Source organism: Rhincodon typus, chromosome 44, assembly GCF_021869965.1.
Source record: "Rhincodon typus isolate 14 chromosome 44, sRhiTyp1.1, whole genome shotgun sequence".
Taxonomy (NCBI): domain Eukaryota; kingdom Metazoa; phylum Chordata; class Chondrichthyes; order Orectolobiformes; family Rhincodontidae; genus Rhincodon; species Rhincodon typus.
The window spans coordinates 166,552-187,782 of NC_063375.1; the positions used below are offsets into that span (position 1 = coordinate 166,552).

A 21,231-nucleotide genomic window follows, 5' to 3' on the forward strand; every position below is an offset into this window, starting at 1 on the left:
CGTGCTAAATTGTCCCATATTGTCCAGGTTAGGGTGGACTGGCCATCAGAAAAGCAGTGTAGGGGGATGGTCTTCAGATCCAAAAATCAGCCTGCTTCCACAATGTGGGGTATTCTATGATTCACTCCCCAATTTCCCCACGACACAAGAAATGTGACACCCAGTCAGTGCATTTCAAGATCTGATGTAAAACATGGAGACAACTCCATCGTCGTCATCCTCCTCCTCTCCCCAGCTTCAGTAATGTGTGTGACACCAACTATGTCTGCTTTTAGGGACCAGTTTAGGACTACACAATCTACGATCTTTACTTTTTAGACAACAAAGTGACATGGAAGGGTGCTGCGAAAGAGCTGAAATGCCAGGCAGGGTTTAGCAACGTGGTAAAATCAGTGGGTGCACCCTTTTTACCAGTGCACCACAATACTGCTGGCAGACCGAGACAGCAACGCAAGGTGTTTTGGAGTTAAGGAAAAGCTGCCTTGCAACAGCCCTCAGACTGGTTGAGCTGCAGGTGGCTAACAAATCAGAGCAGCCAGAGATATCCTCAGCCTTCAAACTAAAAGCATCTTTTACTCTCAGTTTCCCCCAGTGTGCTCACAAAGGCATAAAACTCGAAAGAATTCTAAAATTAAAAAAAAGCCCAGGTCCATCAGACCAACTACCAAAGAGAGAAACAACCATTGCTTTACAGAGAACGTGCCATTATTGCTGAAATCAAAAGGAGCTGTGAAGGGCCATTTAAACCATCCTTGTGATCTGGATTACACACCTTCAGAATTCTGATCCATGTCGATATATATTCTAGCCATAAAATCTACATTAAACCATCCATCCTTTGTTTTAATCATAATTGAATGTGTGCAAGTGGCCATTCTTAACGTGTATGGATATCACATTAAGGTAGGTGAGCAATCCTTTTTCTCTACTATTGTTACAATAAAGAGAGTTATGCTCTATTAAAGGGAGAAACCTGGTGAGAATAGCTTTTGAATGGCAGCCAAGTAGGCAAATCCAGTATTCAGTAGACACACTGCGAGGGCCTGCAGAACTGAAGGACACAATTATTTATGGCTGCAATATTCCCAATTAGGTCATGACGGAGATGATAAGGGTGCTATTGATCGACCCTCCGACAGTGTGGCGCTCCTTCAGTGCCGACCCTCCAACAGTGCGGCGCACCCTCAGCGCCGACCTTCTGACAGTGCCTGGCCCCTTCAGCACTGACGCTCTGTGCTGGCAGCGTTTGATGGGGGACAGCGTAGAGGGAGCTTAACTCTGCATCTAACCCCATGCTGTCACTGTTCTGGGCGCATTTGATGGGGGACAGCGTAGAGTGAGCTTTACTCTGTATCTAACCCCATGCTGTCCCTGTCCTGGGGGTGTTCGATAGGGTGGGGGGGTGAGGAGGAGTAGGAGGAGAAGCAGAGCTTTAGTCTGTATTTGACCTTGTGCTGTACGTATCCAGGAGTGTTTGATGGGGACATTGTTATGAAGATGTGTTGTCCAAGCATTAATTCATAACGTCATTGATTGTGTCACATCCCTTATAGAAAGTACGCGCTGGTTATCCAACTTCACTCACGCATAACTGAGCAGCTGAATCACCAGGGTAAGTTACTTTGTCTGACAGTGACAAAACAAACTCACACCGGGTTTCATCAACAACGAAACAGAAACTTAATTATTATAAACAAAACTATCCCTTAACAAGTGGCAAAACAGAATTACTAACTGCTGCAATAAAACTTAAGCCACATCGACCATGCACACTTCTATTCACAAATAGCACAGATAAGATAGTCACAATTAACACGGTGGAAACATGGAACAAATGCTGTGGACCAAGTCCTGAAAGCACAAGGGTGACGTTCTCACAAAGCGTTTGGCATATCACATTGAGGACCTACAATCTCTGAGGCCAACAATCAGTGGCCAAGTCAGTTAGACCTGGGTCTTTGCCTGACTTCCTTGTGGAGTATTTCTCCCCCCCTCACTCCCGCCCCTCCGATTTAGACCAAAACAAAAGCTGTTGTCTGGCAGCGTTTCGACCCAAGATCACCTGGTGTCACAGCCTGTCACAATGCAGTATCAAATCTAGCCTCTCCTAAAAGGTACACGGGACTTTATGTAACCAACAAGTGAACATGACACAATTCCACTTTAGACTTTTGAAATGCGAAGAAAATACACCTGACCTTCAGAAGAGTCCAAACTATTTATTTCTAGTTTATATTCTTCCTCCACCAACCAAAGAAAAAGCAACAAAAGCAGAAGTTGCTGGAAAAGCTCAGCAGGTCTGGCAGCATCTGTGAAGGAGAAAACAGAGTTAACGATTCAGGTCCGGTGACCCTTCCTCAGAAAAAGAAAAAGAATAATAAAAAACAACTTTGGCAACTGGACTGTGACCTTTTCATCAAGAGTACTTTTTGCAAAGCGAGAGAGTACGGCTACAATAGTAGCAATTGTGCATTTGCAAGGAACAAGGAGCTTGGATGGCGACAGAGACTACACTATGATCAGAGAGAGGTCACTTGACCCAGTTTGCGGGTGAAAAGTGGTATCGGATTTGAACAGACAAAGTCTGGAGGTAACTTGTTTCAGGAGAAGCCCTTGTCCACTGGGTGTTGTTCTCCAAATCTGCCCTCATCTGAGTACGAGAGCTGAAAACCCCCTGGAAGACCTCATCACCGCAAGTGGAGGGGTCTTAAAAGGTGAATTTGAAATCTGATACCATTGCCTACAGAAAAAAAGTGAACGCACCCAGCCATAACTTACCTGACACCCTTGTACCAACAGCTTGTGTACAAAGTGACTTCAGCAACAGATCAACATTGGGGACAATCTGCGATTAATTCTTTGCCCTGAATTTAATTATTACTTGGTCTTTGACTGTTAAGGTACTGTTAAGATAAGAGATTTCCTATTTTTCTACAGGCTTTGCCTATGCTGGTTTTCAGGAAGATTAGTTGTATATATTTATACGGTTTTAGGCTTTTAATAATCTTGATATCTTTGCTGGAGTAAGTTATATTTGCAACAGGCTTTTTAAATTTGTTTACTGAAGGAACCGGTTTTAGATTCTGAGCTATTTTTTGGCAATATTACTTCCCTTCTTAAATTCAAACTTTTGTCAATGATGCAGGAGAATGAATCAGTTCACCTTCCCTAACTCGGATGTAATAATAACGTAACTTAACTCACTACACCTCCATGCTGTACCTGATTGGGAAGCTGTTTCTTTGCCAGAGTGCAGACAGGGAACCTTACTGCGCAGCTGCCCTGAGGAAGTTTTACTGTGCATGATCCATGCTGTACCTGCACTAGGTGTGTTCGATGGGGAGGTTTACTCTGCATCTAGCCATGTCGTACCTGGGAGTGACCAAGAATAACATCAAGGTGAACAAAACATTCTAATCCAAGGCAACAAAATCCATCAGCCCCCGACAGCTACAAAAATGCGTTAAAAATAATAAAATAGCTATGGGGGAAGAAAAAAAAAAACAGCTGAAAGTGAGAAGTTAAATATTTAAAATCCATTCTCCTCAACCCTAGCTCTGTTCTTGATATTTCCCTGAAAAAAAAATGCACGCTTAGTCCTGCAATGAGAATGAAACAGGTTACAGCCCAAAGCATTGAAAATTAATTTAGCAAGATCCCTTGTCCTTTCAGTCGAAATGATTTTTGCTATAAATTACATTGGGCATGTCTAAAAAGGCAGCAAAGGGGAAAAAAATTAACTCTCTCAGCACACAAAACGAACACCATATAGTTTAGTGGGAAGAAGGCAGTACCTTGTGAGATCTTCTGATGCCGTGATCTTTCCCAGGTTGACTCATAGACTTCCTGTTGTTGATGTCGAGGGGACGTTAGCTGGACAGCACCGATGGCTGTGGGTCTCGCACAGCTGATCCACCCCTGGCAAAACCAGAGTGAATACCCTCTGGAAGCAACGCGTTCATGGCCCGCCACCCCTCCTTTAACCAAGGTGGCACTGAGAGCCCTGGCACTGCCAAGATAGGTCCCTCTGTTATAGTTACCCTTCCTTCTCTGGTCCCAGCAGGTTTTGCATTTCACTGCCTCCTAATCTATATTGATTATTCCCTGGCCAGCTTGGACTTATCAGAAATCTGGCCAAGTACCGAACACACGTCTCCCCAGATCATGTTGACCGTCTTTGGCTGCAGATCCACTGTCACTTTTGATTTCAAAAGCTTGATCTTTCAGATCCCTCTGTCCCTATTCCCTGCCCTCCCTTTTTTTGAAACAACCTCCAGTCTGACAACCACCTCTGTGCAGCACATCAGCAATGCCACAGCGAGAGCTCTGGTCTCCTGAAATTAGAAAGGCTGGCACTGGAAGCCGCTCCCCTGGCTGACTGCTGCGACGAAGTGGGGGCAGAGTCAGGGGTGTTGTGCCTCATGGAGGAATGGTTAACCACGTTAGGCCTGTACCCAGTGGCATTCAAAAGAATGAGAGGTGATCATCTTGAAACAGACAATCATACAGCATTGAAACAGACCCTTCGGTCCAACCAGTCCATGCCGAATATAATCCCAAACTAAACTAGTCCCACCTGCCTGCTCCTGGCCCATATCCCTCCAAACCTTTCCTATTCATGTACTTATCCAAATGTCTTTTAAACAATGTAACTGTACCCACAGTCGCCACTTCCTCAGGAAGTTCATTCCACGTGCAAGCCACCCTCTACGTAAAAAAAATTGTCCCTCATGTCTACTTTAAAGTTTTTCTTCTCTCATCTTAAAAATGTGTCCCCTCATCCTAGGGAGAAAAAAACACCTTCCATTAACCGTATCTATAACCCCGTGATTTTACAGACCTCTAAAAGGTCACCTCTCAACATCCTTGTGAGAAAAGTCCCAGCCTATTGAGCCTCTCTTTATAACTCAAACTTTCCGTACCTGGCAACATCCTGGTAAAGCTCTTCTGAACACTTTCTAGCTTAATAATATCCTTCCTAAAGCAGGGTTACCATAACTTGATATAATACTCCAGGAGAGGTCTCACCAACCTCCTGTACAAAATCCTGAGTGCTGGGGAGCGGGGTCAGGTGGTCTTGACAGCTGTGAATTGTTTCTTCCTCAGCGCTGGCCCACCAACAGTGTGGTGCTTCCTCGGCATTGGCCCTCTAACAGCACGGCACTCCCTCAGCACTGGCCCACCAACAGCACAGTGTTCCCTTGGCGTTGACCCTCCGACAGCGCGGCGCTGGCCCTCCGATAGCACAGCACTCCCTCAGCGCTGGCCCACCGAAGGCGTCGTATTCCCTCAGCATGGCACTCCCTCAATACAGACCACTGACAGTGAAGCATAAATGGGGCAGAAAAGACAGAATGGCCTGTTTGTGTGCAAGGTAAAGCAATAATTCCTGCAGAATAGGTTCCAACAATTGCTCAGCGTTGCAGCGATGAGTCCTGAGGCACAACCTAAGTCTGGCAATCAAAGGCTGACACTGACAGATTTCTAACAGTTCACAGCATCGTAAGAAACCCTCCACTGAGCCACAGTCTCACATAACCCTCTAGGTCTATCACGCAAACCAGCCTTCCATCCACAGACTCCATCTATACTTCCCGCTGCCTTGGGAAAGCAAGCAACACAATCAAAGACCCCTCCCACTCTGGTTATGCTCTCTTCCACCCTCTTCTGTCGGGCTGAAGGTGTAAAGATTTGTATACACGCATAAACAGATTCAAGAACAGCTTCTTCCCTGCTGTTATTAGACTTCCAAATGGACCTCTCAATTTTTAAATTTAATGCTCACCTTGCTGTCTGTGCATCTTTTCAGCAGCCATAACACTGTATTCCTCACTCTGTTCTGTTACCCTAATGCACTTTGTTTGGTACGATCTGCCTGTACTGCGCACAAAACAAAGCATTTCACTGTACCGAGTGTACATGTGACAATAATAAACCAAATCAAGTCCCTGCTCCTCAGCAACTCCTCAAGCTTCACTGGGGACGTGGGAGCAACACAGGCCCGTTCCCACTGTTCTCTCTTGTGCTCATGCCTGTGGCGCGCACACACATACACACGGACACCTTAACATAACCAGTTCAATCAAATTAAAAGTATACATTTTATTTGGTGCGCTCAGGAAAAAACAGAAACATGATTTTGCACAGCACTGTCACAATGAAATGCAGTCTAACATGATTCTTGCTAAAAGGCAAAAGGAAATTATTTTCCAAACACCATTACAAACAATTCCAACAGGTCATTAAAAAGATGCCCCAGCCACACTACAGCGAGCAAGCAACAATCGAGCTGTGATCCTGACATGCTACATATCAAATATTTTACGTCTTTCATCTTTTAAAAAAAAAACACAATAATACCCCCCCACAAAGTGTCCATTCCACACCCCCCCCCCCCCCACCCCCAACCATACCCGAATCCTGCAGCAATCCAGTTGGGATTTCTGCAAACCGGAAGGTCAATCTTTCAGCAAAGATGCCACCCCCAGATCCTCTGCATTCCTGCCAAGTCTGGGAAGGAGCCACGGACCACATAAAGACAAGGTGCTGGTAGCTACAGAGTCTGTTTCCTGTTTTTATTTGGGGGGGGTGGGAGGGGGGGAAAGCGGGGTATTTGCATAAATAGAAGCTGCCCTGAAGGAACCAACACTCCCAAGCCTGACACACTCCACGGGCAGCAACGCTGGTGTCAGGCAGGTCGTTCGGAAGGAGGTTCTTGCCTGCCAGCGGAGAGTGGGGTGTGTGCATATGCATGCGCGGTGGGAGGGGACGTACAGCAAGGGGTGCAAGACCATTGGACAGGTACTTCCAGAGTGCGCCGAACATTTGGAAACCAAACGTTCCCTGTCCCTTGACCCCGCGCAGCTCCGGGATTGCACACCTTTTCTTAGGTGAGGGGGGTGTGGTGGTCAAGTGTACACTGAGTGATGGCTCCCCTCTCTCCCCCAACTCGTTCAATGCCCACTTGGACACTGCCTTGCGTGGCTCTCCAAATAAAACATCCGTTCCCCTTTCACGATTCTAGCCCCTGCTGAAAAGGGCAAAGAGAGAACGGTGAAATCATCCTTCCACCCCTTCCCTTCAGTTTCTCTGGTCCTTTCCCTATACTTTAATACCTACGGAAATGTCAGGTGACTACCCAGCCATGCCAAAGCACTGGTTTTGATGGTGGACGTTAAGGGTGAAGTAATTACCCTGCCCCTGCCCCAGGGATAGGATTTCACACCCACAGCTCAAAGCCGGAAATGCCACTTCTCCAAAATAAAAAAAAAACAAGGCAACCAAAGAAATCAAAGCTGTTTTACCTCGAGAGAATCAGCAAGTGGAGCTCATTACATCTGTTGTGGTCTCGTTCCAACAAATAAATTAAGGGGACAGCTAGCCACCCTGATTTGCATTTTTAAAAATCCCAACTGGTGCACCTTTTGGGAAAAAAACCAGCCGCCCTCCTGCAGGACCCAGGGACCGTCTCCTCCTTTGACTAGGGCTCATGGGTTCACTGATGGCCCAGCCTGAGGTGGGGGCCTGGCCTGAGGTGGGGGCTTGGGGAAGGGGAAAGGGGAGGTTTTACACAGCTTCTTAACAGGCTGTCTGAACGACAGAACCCCTGTGCCATGAGCGACGAGCTGGATTGTACAGATCAAGACTGGGGCTGGCAGAGACCTCAAACTCTCGAGTCTCTGATTTGCGATCAACAGAGCAAATGGACAAAGGCAAGCACTGAGCAGCATCCTTTCCCACCCCAGCCCACCGCACATGAGACATACAACAAAAGGATTGCGGAGAGAGAGACACACACACACAGAGACAGACAGAGAGAGAGAGAGACAGACAGACAGAGAGGGGAGGGAAGTCGGCACAAAGAGGAGGGGACTAAAAAAGAAAACGCAGCTTGGAGCCCCACCCCATGTGACAAATACCAGTCGCTTGATACACGCTGCCAGGTGAATGAAGCACAACGTGCCCAAACTCCCACAACAATCCTCATCCCCAACCCCAGCACGCCTTCCCTGTGTACGGGTTACTCATTGGGTGATGGGCCAGCCTCTGGGAACCCAGTCAGGTCGAAGGTCAGCACTTTGCTGATGACGCAGTCCCCTTGCTGAAAGAGATGGAGAAAGGAAGGGGCGGGAGGGGAAGAGAGAGAGAAAAAATGAAAATATTAGACCAAACCACCATAAAGCAGACATGCAGTTTCAAGATGACTGCTTCATCACAATGTATAAAACTCTTCGAGGACTTGTGCTGGTAGAATCTGAGGCCTTGCTGCTGCGCTTCTGTTGAAGGGTCTCGACTACGTGGGCACGGTCCCAGGGTAAGGGATGGTGGCGCAGTGTTAATGGAGCGGTCATTAAGAACCTAACCCTCCGAGGACATGGATTCAAATCCCACTACAGTGGCTAGTGCACCACAGTGATGCCTACTACGACAGCCATCACTGACTGGTGCTAAGAGCCAGCTGGTTCACTCATGTCCTGTAGGTAGGGAAATCAGCTGTCCTTACCCGGTTTGGGCCTACGTGACTCCAGATCCTGCACAGAGGTATGGCTGACTGCGAACTAACGGCTCTAGAGAGCCGCTCAATTCAAGAGGCAGTGAAGAAGGGGCAACTAATGTTGGGCCTTACCAGTGGTGCCCAAATCCCATTGAAAGATGATAAATAATTAGGACTGACAATGGGATGTGTGTGGTAGCGCTCACGTGACAACAAGGCCTGGTATGTGGGGCTGGGGGAAAAGACACGGGGAAAGGTGTTCAAGCCCTAAAATTACTGAACTCTATATTGAGCCCAGAAGGCTGCAGGGGCCCCAAGTGTAAAATCAGGAGTTGTTCTCCCAGCCTGCGCTGACCTTCGCTGCGGCACTGCAGCAAGCATGATAGATGTTGGCCAGGGAATACTGTGGTGTAATTAAGTGGCACGGAATGGGAAGCTCAGGGTCGTTTTTGGTGACAGAATGTAGGTGTTCTGCAAAGCTGTCACCCACTCTGCGCTGTGTTTCCCCAATATAGAGGAGAACATCTGGATTTGGTGATGTGTAATGATTAGGGGGCTCACGGTGAAGGAATCCCTTAGGGGAGCAGTGACCATATTATGATTTGAATTCACCCTGCAGCTTGACAGGGAGAAGCTGGAATCAGATGTAGCCGTATTACAATTGAGTAAAGGTAACTACAAAGACATAAGGGAGGAGCTGGCTAGAGTTGATTGGAAGGGGGGCTTAGCAGGGGTTTCTGGGTGGTAATTTGGGAGTCACTGCAGCAATTCATTCTGAGGAAGAAGAAACATTCCAAGAAGAGGACTAGACCGTCAGGGCTGACAAGGGAAGTCAGGGAAATCATCAAAGCAAAAGCATACACAATGTCGTGAAGATCACCGAGAAGCCAGAGGATTGGGAAGACTTTAAAAACCAACAGAGGTCAACTAAAAAAGCAATGAGAGGGAGATGGTGAAATAGGAGGGTATGCATCCATCACTCTCCCAGGCGGTGCATTTCAAAATCTAACAATTCTCTGAGTAAAGAAGTTTGTCCACATCTCACTCAGAATTCTCTTGCTGACCATCTTGAAATTGTGACCCCTAGTTATTGATATACCGACGAGTGGAAACAAAGCATCCCTCCGCACCTGTCAGAACCGTTCATAATTTCGAACATCACGATAAGGTCACCTCCCAATCTCTGCTCCAAGGAAAATAAGCCTCATTTCCCTCATCTTTCCTTGTATCTAAAATCCCTTATTGCAGACATCATTCCAGTAAATCGCCACTGCACTCTCTCCAGGGCTTTAACATTCTTCCCTAAATAAAGTACCCAGAACTCTAAATGTGGTCTGACCAATGATTTGTAGAGATTTATAAAAGTGAGGAAGTGATGCTACTCTATGCCTCCATCTTTAAACCCAAGGATGCTATAAGCGTTTTTAAACAATGGTTTCAACTTGCCTGCCCACCTTCAGAAAATGATGTATGTGAACCCAGAGAGCCCCCTGTACTCCCCTCAAGGTTGTACCATTGAGCCTGTATTGGCTCTTGCTGTTTCTTTTACCATAATGCATTACCTCAAATTTCTCGGCACTGAAATTCATCTAAGAGTCTGCCCCTTTGGCCGACTTGTCAACGTCTCTCTGAAGTCATTCAGCATCATCCTACCAATTCACCATTATCCCGAGTTTATTATCATCTGCAAATGTAGAGATTGGCAGCCCTCAACACCCAGCTCCAAACTCTTTACATTAATCAGAAAACACAAGGGTCCTAACATCAATCCTCAGGGAACACCACTTTCAACTTCTCTCCAATCTGAGAAATGCCCATCTGTACCTACACTCTGTTTCCTATTTTCTAATCCATGCTGATAAGGATCCATCAATCCCAAATAGTTCTAACTTGCTAACCAACCTGCTGTGCGGCACTGTATCAAGTACTTTCTGAAAATCCAAATATACAACGCCCACAGCATTACCCTCATCCACTGCCTGTGTCACCTTGTCAAAGACCTCAATTAAATTTGTCAGATATGACTTCCCCTTGACAAGGCAATGTTGACCATCTAGTATAACTTCCTTTTCTCTTAGTGTATATTTATTTTATATCGTGTACATTATGGCCGCCATCATATTTCCCGCTATTGACGACAAGCTGACAGGTATGCAGTTTCCTGGGTTAATCTTTGCTCCTTTCTTAAATAACAGTATCACATTTACAATCCTCCAGCCCCCTGATACTAATCCTGTGTCCAGACAGGCGTAGAAAATTTCTGCCAACGGCTCCACACAAAGGGTGGTGCGTGTATGGAACGAGCTGCCAGAGGAAGTGGTGGAGGTTGGTACACCACAACATTTAAAAAGGTACCCGGATGGGTATATGAACAGGAAGGATTTAGAGGGACATGGGCCAAATGCTGGCAAATAGGACTGGATTAATTTAGCAAATCTGTTCAGCATGGACGAGTTGGACCAAAGGTGTCTGTTCCATGCAGTACATCTCTATGACTCTATGCTTGGCGAGTTGACACTTTTGGCCAGGCTACGACCAAGAAAGGCAATGAGGAACACCAACAGCTGTCGGTGAACTTAAAAATGTGCAAGGCTTGGTCATACACCTTCAGTTTGCACAGGACTGTACTTCATCTGGAGCAGTGCTCCCTCAGTGCTGACCCTCCAACTGTGTGACTTTCTCTCTGTACCAGCTCTGGCTGTAATCTTGCAGGGCAACAGCTGAAGATTTGAAGGGAGGGGTAGAGAAGTCGCAAAAGGTGGAGGAAGACAGGATCACTGTTATCACCACTGGCTGTGAGAGATTCTTGAAGCTGGTTCCCCATGAACTGATCAGGCAAAAGGAGAATTACTGCTCAAGGAGGCAAAAGTTTGCCAGAAATTCCAAAGCACAAATGGCCACCGAGCCCTGGAGTTGAACAGACAGTGCTGTTGTTACGTTCAAACTGGCACTGACCTGTCTAAGAGGGAGAAACAAACCTCAAGCTGCCACATACCTCAGGGTAGACACCAATGAGAGCGTCAGCCTTGGTGTAGAATTCCTCTTTTAGGGAAATGACCACAGCCTGAAAGTTAGACATGGACTGCTCCTTGATGTAGTTGGCAACCTGAGAAAAAGGAAGTCCATTTCAGCCTGGTGAAAACGGATTCACCCTTATATCCCTGTGTCAGCCAAACCTGCATTTCCACCCCCTGACCAAAGTTTCAGATTCCTCTGAGCCCAGACAGAGACACATACAGACAGCGAGCTATTCACTGGCATATGGCAACACAGCATCCCCTCGCCTGCTAAGAGCCCACCCCCCACTCAATTTCTCAGGCTGATGGACTCAGCAGGACAGCAGTTACCAAACAAGACTGACTGCTGCCGGGTGAAGTGTCCTGAGTTTCACATCCGAGCAGCTGACTGGGTGAACTGGGTCAGTGAAGGAGCAATGAGCAGTCAGGTAATGTACATCCTTCCCTTCCCCCTCACTTACCACCGTATTGTCCTGAGAGGGAGCAGTGTCACTCACAGAAACTTACTACAGTGTGCAGGAATCAAATCAAGGAGCAATGGCCAGCGTAACGGAGGGAAAATTGAGTGGCACTCTCCGGGTACGAGGCCGAAGGGTGGAAACTAGGGGCAGAGTGGCACAGACAGCAAGGGACAGGAGAGGGTGACTGGAGCTTGATGGGACTGCAGACCCAAGGAATGGACTTACTGACCATGAGAAGCAATGACACCTTCGAAAATAAGCGAGAAGGAGAATGCAAAAGCGAGTGTAAACAAGAGTCTGTGCATGATGCGCGCGCGCACACACACACAAAGACAAAAACACTCACCTTTCCAATGTTTGTATTGTCGAGGGCAGCATCAATCTCATCCAGAACAAAGAACGGGGCTGGCTTATAGCTGAGGAAAGACGATAAGTCCTGGTTAGCAGCACCCTAACACAGTACCCACAGCCCCACTCACCAACATGAGCAAAACGGCAAAGTCAACAAAACTGGAATGCTCAGGTTGGAGATTTTTTGGGTAGAGGGAGAGAGAGGGAGCAAAGGTGAGAAAAGTGTGTCCTGGTGCAGCTGACGTTGCTGTGTGGTTTCCTCCTATTCCTGTGTAACAGGCTCGAGGAGGGGCTCCTCCTGCTTTGAACACAGAATGCACATACTTGAGAAAGTCAGTCTAAAGTCTGAGAAACAGGATATAGTTGCCAAGTTCATCCTTTTTACTGCAGCGTCCCCACTCTGCTGCAAACATCCCTACCTGTGGATGGCAAACAACAGCGCCAAGGCCGCCACTGTCTTCTCCCCTCCAGACAGGTTATCCATGGGCCTGAACCGCTTGCCTGGAGCCACACAGTTGTAGTTGATCCCATCCAGATACGGCTCTTCCGGGTTCTCCGGGCCCAAGAATGCCTGGCAGGTGAATGAAACATGGTCACGGATGAATATACGCACACACTAATTTTAATGTCAGACAGTGTCTTTCGCACCTTGGTGAAGGCCACCTTCTTTTTTATTTTTTCTATATTTTTAACTGTGGACTAAAACGACAAAACAGCCGTTTTAAGAACCCAGGATTATTGCGTGCTTTCGCGTGACGCAACCTGACCCTCACTGTCAGCACTATTTACACAGCTGCCGGCTCCTGCAGGAGCCGAAGTGTAGCTCACAGACGAGCTGGACTAAGGCGTTATGTACAAATGGAGCTTTGTTTGGCAACAACTAACTGATTGATGTGTGGCCTAGTGACTATTTGTCAATAACAAAGAACTTGCGCCTGCCAACAATTATATGATCAGTTCTCTGATAGCTGAACAGTTTGAGGCTGTGAACAATCTGGAAAGAAACCATGAGACACCACCACCGCGCTCAGGAGCTGTCTGTGGTCTCTGCAGTCAAAGCTATGTTAAGCCTGAGGAAAACCAGCTTATTTTCCCTCCAGCAGTTGCTGTAAGCCATGACTTTTAATGAATAAGTCATGGACCTGTTTATAAGTACGAAGCAGCCAACCTGCGCTTCCGGCAAAGCAGTGAAAATATCCAGAGAAGGAAGAGCAAGCAGCAGCATATCCTGCGGACAGGGACCAATGAACTGCTTCACCATGTTTCTCTCCATCCACAAGCACCATCAATTCCTGGAGGCTTGGTATTCCAACCGGAACTCCATCAACAAACACATTGAATGAGACCCTGTTTACAAACCACTGAGAAACAGAGCCAGAAGTAATACCAACCACCCCAGCAAACCGAGGCATATAAATAACAAGCGGGGCAGAACACCAACGCTTCACTGGAGGCGCGCTGACCATGTTTACCTAGCAGAGTGACGAAACGTTTGCATCCAAACCCACTGGCTCGGCGAGCATGTCTACAACCTCATAAACACCATGTTTTTCCCTGTGTCTGTCCATTTGTGTATAAGGGAGAGTTTGGAAGGGAAATTATGGTTTTAGTTAATAGAGTTATAGAACTGTACAGCACAGCACAGGCCCTTCGGCCCACGATGTTGTGCTGAACTTTTACCCTGAACCTAGGGTCTATCTAACCTCCACCCCTACCTTATACTATCATCCATACGCCTATCTAATAGCCGCTTAAATGCCCCTCATGAGGCTGACTCCACTACCCTCTCCAGCAATGCATTCCACCCCCCGACCACTCTCTGAGTAAAGAACCTACCTCTGACGTCTCCCCTATATCTACCTCCACTCACTTTAAAACTATGCCCCCTTGTAATAGCTACCTCCACCCTAGGAAAAAGTCTCTGGCTGTCCACTCTATCTATACCTCTGATCATTTTGTGCACCCCTATCAAGTCACCTCTCATCCTTCGTCAGTCTAAAGAGAAAAGTCCTAGCTCTCTCAACCTTTCCTCGTAAGACCTGCCCTCCATTCCAGGCAACATCCTGGTAAATCTCCTCTGCACTTTTTCCAACGCTTCCACATCTTTCCTGTAATGAGGCGACCAGAACTGGACACAATACTCCAGATGTGGCTGAACCAGGCTTTTGTATAGCTGGAGCATAACTTCACAGCTCTTGAACTCAATCCCTCTATTAATGAAAGCTAACACACCATACGCCTTCTTAACAATTCTATCCACTTGGGTGGCAGCTTTCAGGGAAAGCTGAAGACAGACAGTTCTTGATTATTTAGCCAGAATCTATATACTTATAACAGCAATTGCTGTCAGGCATGTGGTCTATGCTTTCAGTGAACCTGGCTCTGAAAGTCAGCTAAATTGAAGAATCTTTGAGCACTTTTTAAAATCCTTATCTGTTGTGACAACTCAGGGAATAGAGCGTTGAACACAGAACTGTACAGCACTGAAACAGGCCCTTCAGTCCACAATGTTGGGCCAAACAGGACACCAAATTAAACTAATCCCCTCTTACCTTAAATGCATGCCCTCTAGTATTAGACATTTCAACTCTGGGAAAAAGGTTCTGACCATCAACCCTATATATGCACCTCAATTTTATAGACTTCTATCAAGTCTCTTCTCAGCCTCCACTGCTCAAGAGAAAACACCACAGTTTTTTCTAGCCTCTCCTTATAGCTCATACCTTCTAATCCAGGGAGCACCCTGGTAAATCTCTTCTGCATCCTCTCCAAAGCCTCCACCATCCTTCCTGTAATGAGACGACCAGAACTAATGCAATTCTCCAAGCGTGGCCTAACCAAAGTCTTACAAAGCTGCAACATGACATCCTGACTCTTGCACTCAATTCCCCGACCAATAACGGCAAGCATGCCATATGCCTTCTTTACCGCTCTGTATACTTGCGTGACCTTCGTTTCGATGTCCAACGTGCTACCCCAGCGAGGCAGGACAGCACAGCACATCCCAACCTGCTCATGTTTGTGGAAAATAGGCTGCGTTTATTGTCAATGCCATAGCCAGCACATGGGCAGAAACTCAGGTGTGCAGTGCCACATCAACAAATAGCCATCAGCTGCTGGGAACAAAGATGATACTGCCCAGAACCAACAAACAAGAGGTCTTACAGGGTTTAGTTAAGCCCCAGCCCGGGGACTGTGAGAGGGACAGGATGGTGGCAATGCATCCTCAGGAGTGCAACCAGGTAACCTGCGACTGCATTTCAGAGAAAAGTGCCACCACTTGTTCTCAGAGTTTCAGAACAGCCCAACTCATTTTCTCTCATCTGGTTGAGATTGCCTTGTGGCCAAATGGATATTGTTCACCAGCAGCAAACCTCTCACTGATCCTGAAAAAACAGTCAACAGACAACAAATCTGCAGCTAGACGGGCCGATTAAAATCGGAATCACCCGCATCCCACGCACAGTCCTACAGTTGCTCCCATTTAATTCTGGATCTGCTCCTGCATGTGTGACATCAATCTGCAAACACGTTCTGGCTAAGGGAGATCAGTTGGTAATTGATCTTGCTGGGCTCATTCGTACCTGTGGTTTTGGGGTAATTATTCCATACAAAACTGAAAAGTCATGCTCGGGCAATGGGGAAGGCTCCAATCATAGTTCAGTCAGAAGATCCTAGGTGAGAGTGTCCCCGCACAAGATCCAATCCCATTTTCCAGCTGAAACACCACGACTGAGAAGGGTTATCAGGACAGATCAGATGTTAATCTTCCCGAGTGGACAAAGATCCCCGCCTCAGACATTACTGGAAGAGTGGAGTGGACGTCTACAAGCATTTGTCAGTGCTCATTCTTCCCCCGTGACCGTCAACGTCATAAGTCCCATCTTTCCAGCTGAGCTGTGAAACAGAGGGTCTGTCCCTCCCAGTCTGCCTGAATTTGGACCAGCCAGACAGAAGCGACACATGCTCACTGGCAGAACTGCGCCGTACTGTTCAGTAGCACCTTCCAGACCCAGGACCTTCATGCCTAGACAGAGCAGGACAGGCCGGGGGGCATGGGGACAACACCTCCTGGAAGCTCTGCATGAATTGGAACCTCCTTCAGAGTCACTGGGTCTCCCTCCCTAATGGCACTGTGGTGTGTCCCTGCACCACATGGGACTGCAGCAGTTCAAGATGGCAGTTCTCAAGAGGGCAATTAGGGATGAGCAATGAATGCTGAACTACCCAGGGACGCCACCATCCCATGAATACCAAACAGCAGCAGCTCCCTCCCAATGCAGAAGGGAGTGAGCTGACATCGAGCAGATCTCACGCAGGTTCCAAGGGCGCGTTTCATTCTTACCTGCGCGCTACTGTTCCGCGAGAGAGCCTTGTAAATCTCATCGATATTCGTGGCCACGGCTTCGAAACAGGCGTTGAAGCGGTCAAAGCGCTCTTTCTTGATCTGCTCAAAGGCCTGCTTTGCTTTTTTGGCTCGTTTCCTTGCCGCCTCAAACTCTGTATGTGAGGTGGGGTGGGGGGGTAGAAAAAGACAGGAAGAGGAAAGTGGTAAGGAAAAGGGCACCATTTGACATTGGGTAAATGAGGGGGCAGGGTCTCCCGTGCTTTACCAAATAGCATGTGTGTGTTATCAACACCAGACGGTTGTAACCCTCTTCTACACCTCATAGCCTGCTCACACACTGCATCCAGGCTTGCACAGGCACACACAGACCTAATATGACCAATGGACAGGCTACAACCACTCACACATTAAGGCACAGCAGCCAAGATTAGCTGACAAACACCTCCATGTCCAAGTCCCGCACCAGAGACGCAAGTGCAGATTCCTCAAAAAGAAATGCTTAACTCTTTCTACGGACATCACTGGCGAGGCCAGTATTTGATCCTCAGACAGTGGAAAGAGTGAGATGGACAGTGCATTGAGCTTGACTCCAGAGTGATTGATCAACAGACACTGATGCACTCAAACTTGCAAGAGTGGGTGAAGACTAACCTTCTGAGGTTTCCTGGAATTTATCCCGCACGCTATCCAGCTTCTCCATGGCCTTCATGTTGGGTGCAGCAATCCGTTGCAGGATGTTCTGGTGCTCTGTCACCTTCTGCTGCAGGCTGTTCAACTCTATCTTGACCTCGTCTTCTGCTAACGTATCCTGCACAGGTATCGGGGCAGAGACAACATAAAACCCTCCCTTTTTTAGGTTTCACAACAAAGTCCTTTCCCTTCCTTGCTCCACTGGGAAATTACACCAAAGCTTCTAATATCACGTAGCTGGGGTAGTCAGAGAGAATCTGAACTAGCTGTGTCAAACCATTCCTCCCCCCACACCGACCCTGAAGAGTGGAGTTGTGGAGCGGGCAGAGGCCGAGTCCCATGGTGGATGGAAGAGAGCACGGGCCGAGTCCCATGGTGGATGGAAGAGAGCAACGGCCAAGTCGCGCGGCGGACCCAGCACGGGCCTTGTGCTCTGGGGCCTGCAGGCAGGCCCCGCAAGTCCCAGGACACCGCAAGCAGTGAGCCCTGGAGCAGCACATGGGGAAGGTGGCCCACTGCAGCGCGTAAGCAGCGAGTCCTGTACGGGGACCAGTGGTCGGGGGGGGGGAACAATCCTTACCTTAGAACACTGTAATGTTAACACCTTAATATTTTCCTATTTCTAACTTATTTTCAACTCTGTATTTGAGCAACTACTTCCATTCCTCTGCTGTATTCTAGAATTGTACCTAGGTACTTGTACCTAAGATGTCGCATTGGAAGGCAGATATTGTTAACGTTTTTCACTGTACTCCTACAATGGAGTACACGTGACAATAAAAGGATATTGTATTGTATTTAGTGTTGGACGGAGGAACGTAAATTCCACACTAGCATTCTGCCTTTTTGCTTTAAAGGCAACTAGTGGATGGGAGGTGGTGGGAAATACAAATGGGACCTACACTAAGTTGCTGCCGGACAGTCTGGAAAGGAATTAGTGTCTTAGTTTAAGGAGTCGACTATTTTGAATTGAGATGAGCAGAAGATTCAGAGCTGCCGGACCAGCATATTCTGTTTTTGTTCCAGGTCTTTAACATCCACAGTTATTTGTGTTAATTGTAAAAGGTCCAGAGCGTTGGTCTGGTCCTCTGGATTACCAGTCCAGTTACATTACTGCTGCACCTACACCTCCTGAGGCTTCCTTGTTTTTTTTTTAAAATTCATTCACGGGATGAGGGGGTCACTGGCCAGGCCAGCATTTGTTGCCCATGCCTAATTGCCCAGAGGGCAGTTAAGAGTCAACCACTTTGCTGCAGTTCTGGAGTCACATGTAGGTCAAACCAGGGGAAGATGGCAGTTTCCTTTCCTAAAGGACGTTAGTGAACCAGATGGGTTTTTCCAACAGACAGCAATAGATTCACAGTCGTCATGAGACTCTTAATTCCAGATTTTTATTGAATTCAAATGCCATCTGCCACGGCAGAATTTGAACCCGGGTCCCCAGAACATTACCTGGGTCTCTGGATTAATAGTCCAGCAATAATACCACAAGGCTGTGACCTCCCCTTTACTAATGGTTATCAGAAACTGAAGAGGAGTTGAGAGTTATTAGGGGCTGCAGAATTCTCTCCCCCAGACAGCAAAAAAAAAAAGCTTGGTCATTGAATCTACACAAGGCTGAGTTAGAGAGATTTGGATTGACAAAGGAATCAATGTTCACAGGAGGTAGGTAGGAAAAGTGGGGCTCAGGCCCAAATCCGATCAGCCATGATCTTAATAAATGGCAGAGCAGCCTCGAGAGCTGAACGACCTCCCACTGTTCCTCACTTGCACACGTGAAAAACGGACTCTCAGACTGACTCAGCAATCAAACATACCTTCAGATCCTCGGACAGCTCGCTGTAATCTATCTCAATCATGGCCTCCCGTGCGCACACATTCGAGGTCCTCTGCGAACTGTTTCCCGTGTCTTCGGACTGCAATTCACCCTAGGAGGAAAACGTCAGCCAATCAAATTTAACCAAAATATGGCAGGTGGGAGGGTAAGGAAGCTGGGGCTGGACGTCGAGGAAGAGTGTGTGGGGAGGGGTAGAAGGCATGTGAGGACAATGAGGGAGCAGTGCAGTTGCCTGCCAGTCGAGAGTTACAGAAGGTTTCCACGTTGTCTAGGGGCTGGGACTCTCTAGCTGCCGACAGCATTCGCCCTTTGTGCCAGGAGTGACTCCAACCAGTGAAGAATTTCTCCCCACCAATATCCACCCCTATCCTCCTCCCATCGGCTTTAATCTGCCAGGGTTCCTTCATCCAGCTCTCAGTCAAATCCTGCCGAACTGTCAGGGTCAGACACTCCTGCCACAACCCCAGCATTCAGCTCTTCCTAAACGGTGCAGCGAGTTCACCGGACCGTATTACGATTCATTCGTACAACGTGATTCGATTTGATTTATTACTGTCACGTGCACCTAGGTGCAGTGTTTCGCGTGCAGTACAGGCAGATCATACCATACAAGTGCATTAGGGCAACGGAACAGAGTGAGGAATACAACGTTATGGCTGCAGAGAAGGTGCACAGACAGCGAGGTCAACTTAAATTTAAAATTTGAATGGTCCACTGGAAGTCCAATAACAGCGGGGAAGAAGCTGTTCTTGAATCTGTTTGTACATGTATACAAACTTTTATATCTTCTTTGATGGATGAGGGTGGAATAGAGTATAACTGGGGTGGGAGGGGTCTTTGATGATGTTGGTTGCTTTCCTGAGGCAGCAGGAAGTATAGATGGAGTCAGGGGAATGAAAAGGCTGGTCTGTGTGATGGACTGGGCTTTATTCCCAACTCTGGGGTTTCTTACGGTTTTGGGAAGAGCAGTTGCCAAACCACACAGTGATGCACCCAGATAGGATGTTTTCTAAGGCATTTTTTTTTTTTAAAATCATTTTTTCCATAGGGAAAACTGGCATTTAATGTCCCACCCCAAATTACTCGAGGTGGTGACGGAGCGCTGCCTTCTTCATTGGCTGCAATCTGCCTGGGTCAGTTTTTCTGAAATAGACTGACTGACTGATTTCAGACAGCAGTTAAGAGTTAACCATATCGATGTGGATCCAGAGTCATAGGTAGACCAGACCAGGCAACATCCTGGTAAATCTCCCTCTGTTCCTGCTCCAGTGCCATCACATCTCTCCTATAATCTGGATTCTGGAACTGAGTACAATACTCTCGTTGTGTGGCCTAACTAACGTTTTATATAGTTCCGACATACACGCCCCTGCCCTTGAACTCCATGCCTTAGCTAATAAAGACACGATCAAGTACCTTCTTAACCATTTTATCCACTTGATTTTCCTGGTCACGTCTATAGCAGCTTTACATTTGAACTTATGTCCCCAAAGCTTTAGCCTGGCCCCCCCTCTCTGGATTACAAGTCCAGTGACATCACCACCAGCGTACAGTCATACTGCATACTCCTACTGTCATTACTTGTGTTTCTAAGCTCATTCTAGGTGCAGGGTCAGGCCTATTAGCACTTCCTCCTAATCACAGTGATTAAATACCGGTCCAATGATGCACAGGCTCAAAATAAGGAGGTGCAGATTTAGGATGGAGTCGAGGAGTAACTTCTCCACCCAAAGAGTTGTTAATCCCTACCCAGTGAAGCACTTGAGGCTGCCTTGTTTAATGTTTTTAAGGCAGACAGATAGATTTTTGAACAGTAATGGAATTAAGGATTACGGCGAGCGGGCGGGTAAGTGGAGCTGAGTCCACGAAAAGATAAGCCATGATCCTGCTGAATGGCGGAGCAGGTGCAAGGAGCCAGATGGCCTACTCCTGCTCTTACTTTCTTATGTTATATAAAACCTCCTCCAATTTCTTTGGTTCTTACAGCTACAGCATCCTGGTGGTGGTGGTGGTGGTGGTGGTGGTGGTGGTGG

At 47.3% G+C, this 21,231-nt stretch overlaps 1 protein-coding gene across 1 annotated transcript in view; it reads right to left on the minus strand.

Annotated features, from left to right (window-relative positions):
* Positions 1-6,082: 6,082 nt before the first annotated feature.
* Positions 6,083-21,231, minus strand: part of LOC109923263 (structural maintenance of chromosomes protein 1A) — a 30,904-nt gene continuing 15,755 nt past the window's right edge. The window contains exons 15-21 of the mRNA XM_048619925.1: positions 19,179-19,289; positions 17,323-17,479; positions 16,669-16,823; positions 12,743-12,894; positions 12,319-12,388; positions 11,490-11,600; positions 6,083-8,101 (exon numbers count right to left, since the gene is read on the minus strand). Of these exons, the coding sequence (XP_048475882.1) occupies positions 8,021-8,101; positions 11,490-11,600; positions 12,319-12,388; positions 12,743-12,894; positions 16,669-16,823; positions 17,323-17,479; positions 19,179-19,289 (837 nt within the window). The 3' untranslated portion in view covers positions 6,083-8,020. The remainder of the gene's footprint in view (positions 8,102-11,489; positions 11,601-12,318; positions 12,389-12,742; positions 12,895-16,668; positions 16,824-17,322; positions 17,480-19,178; positions 19,290-21,231) is intronic.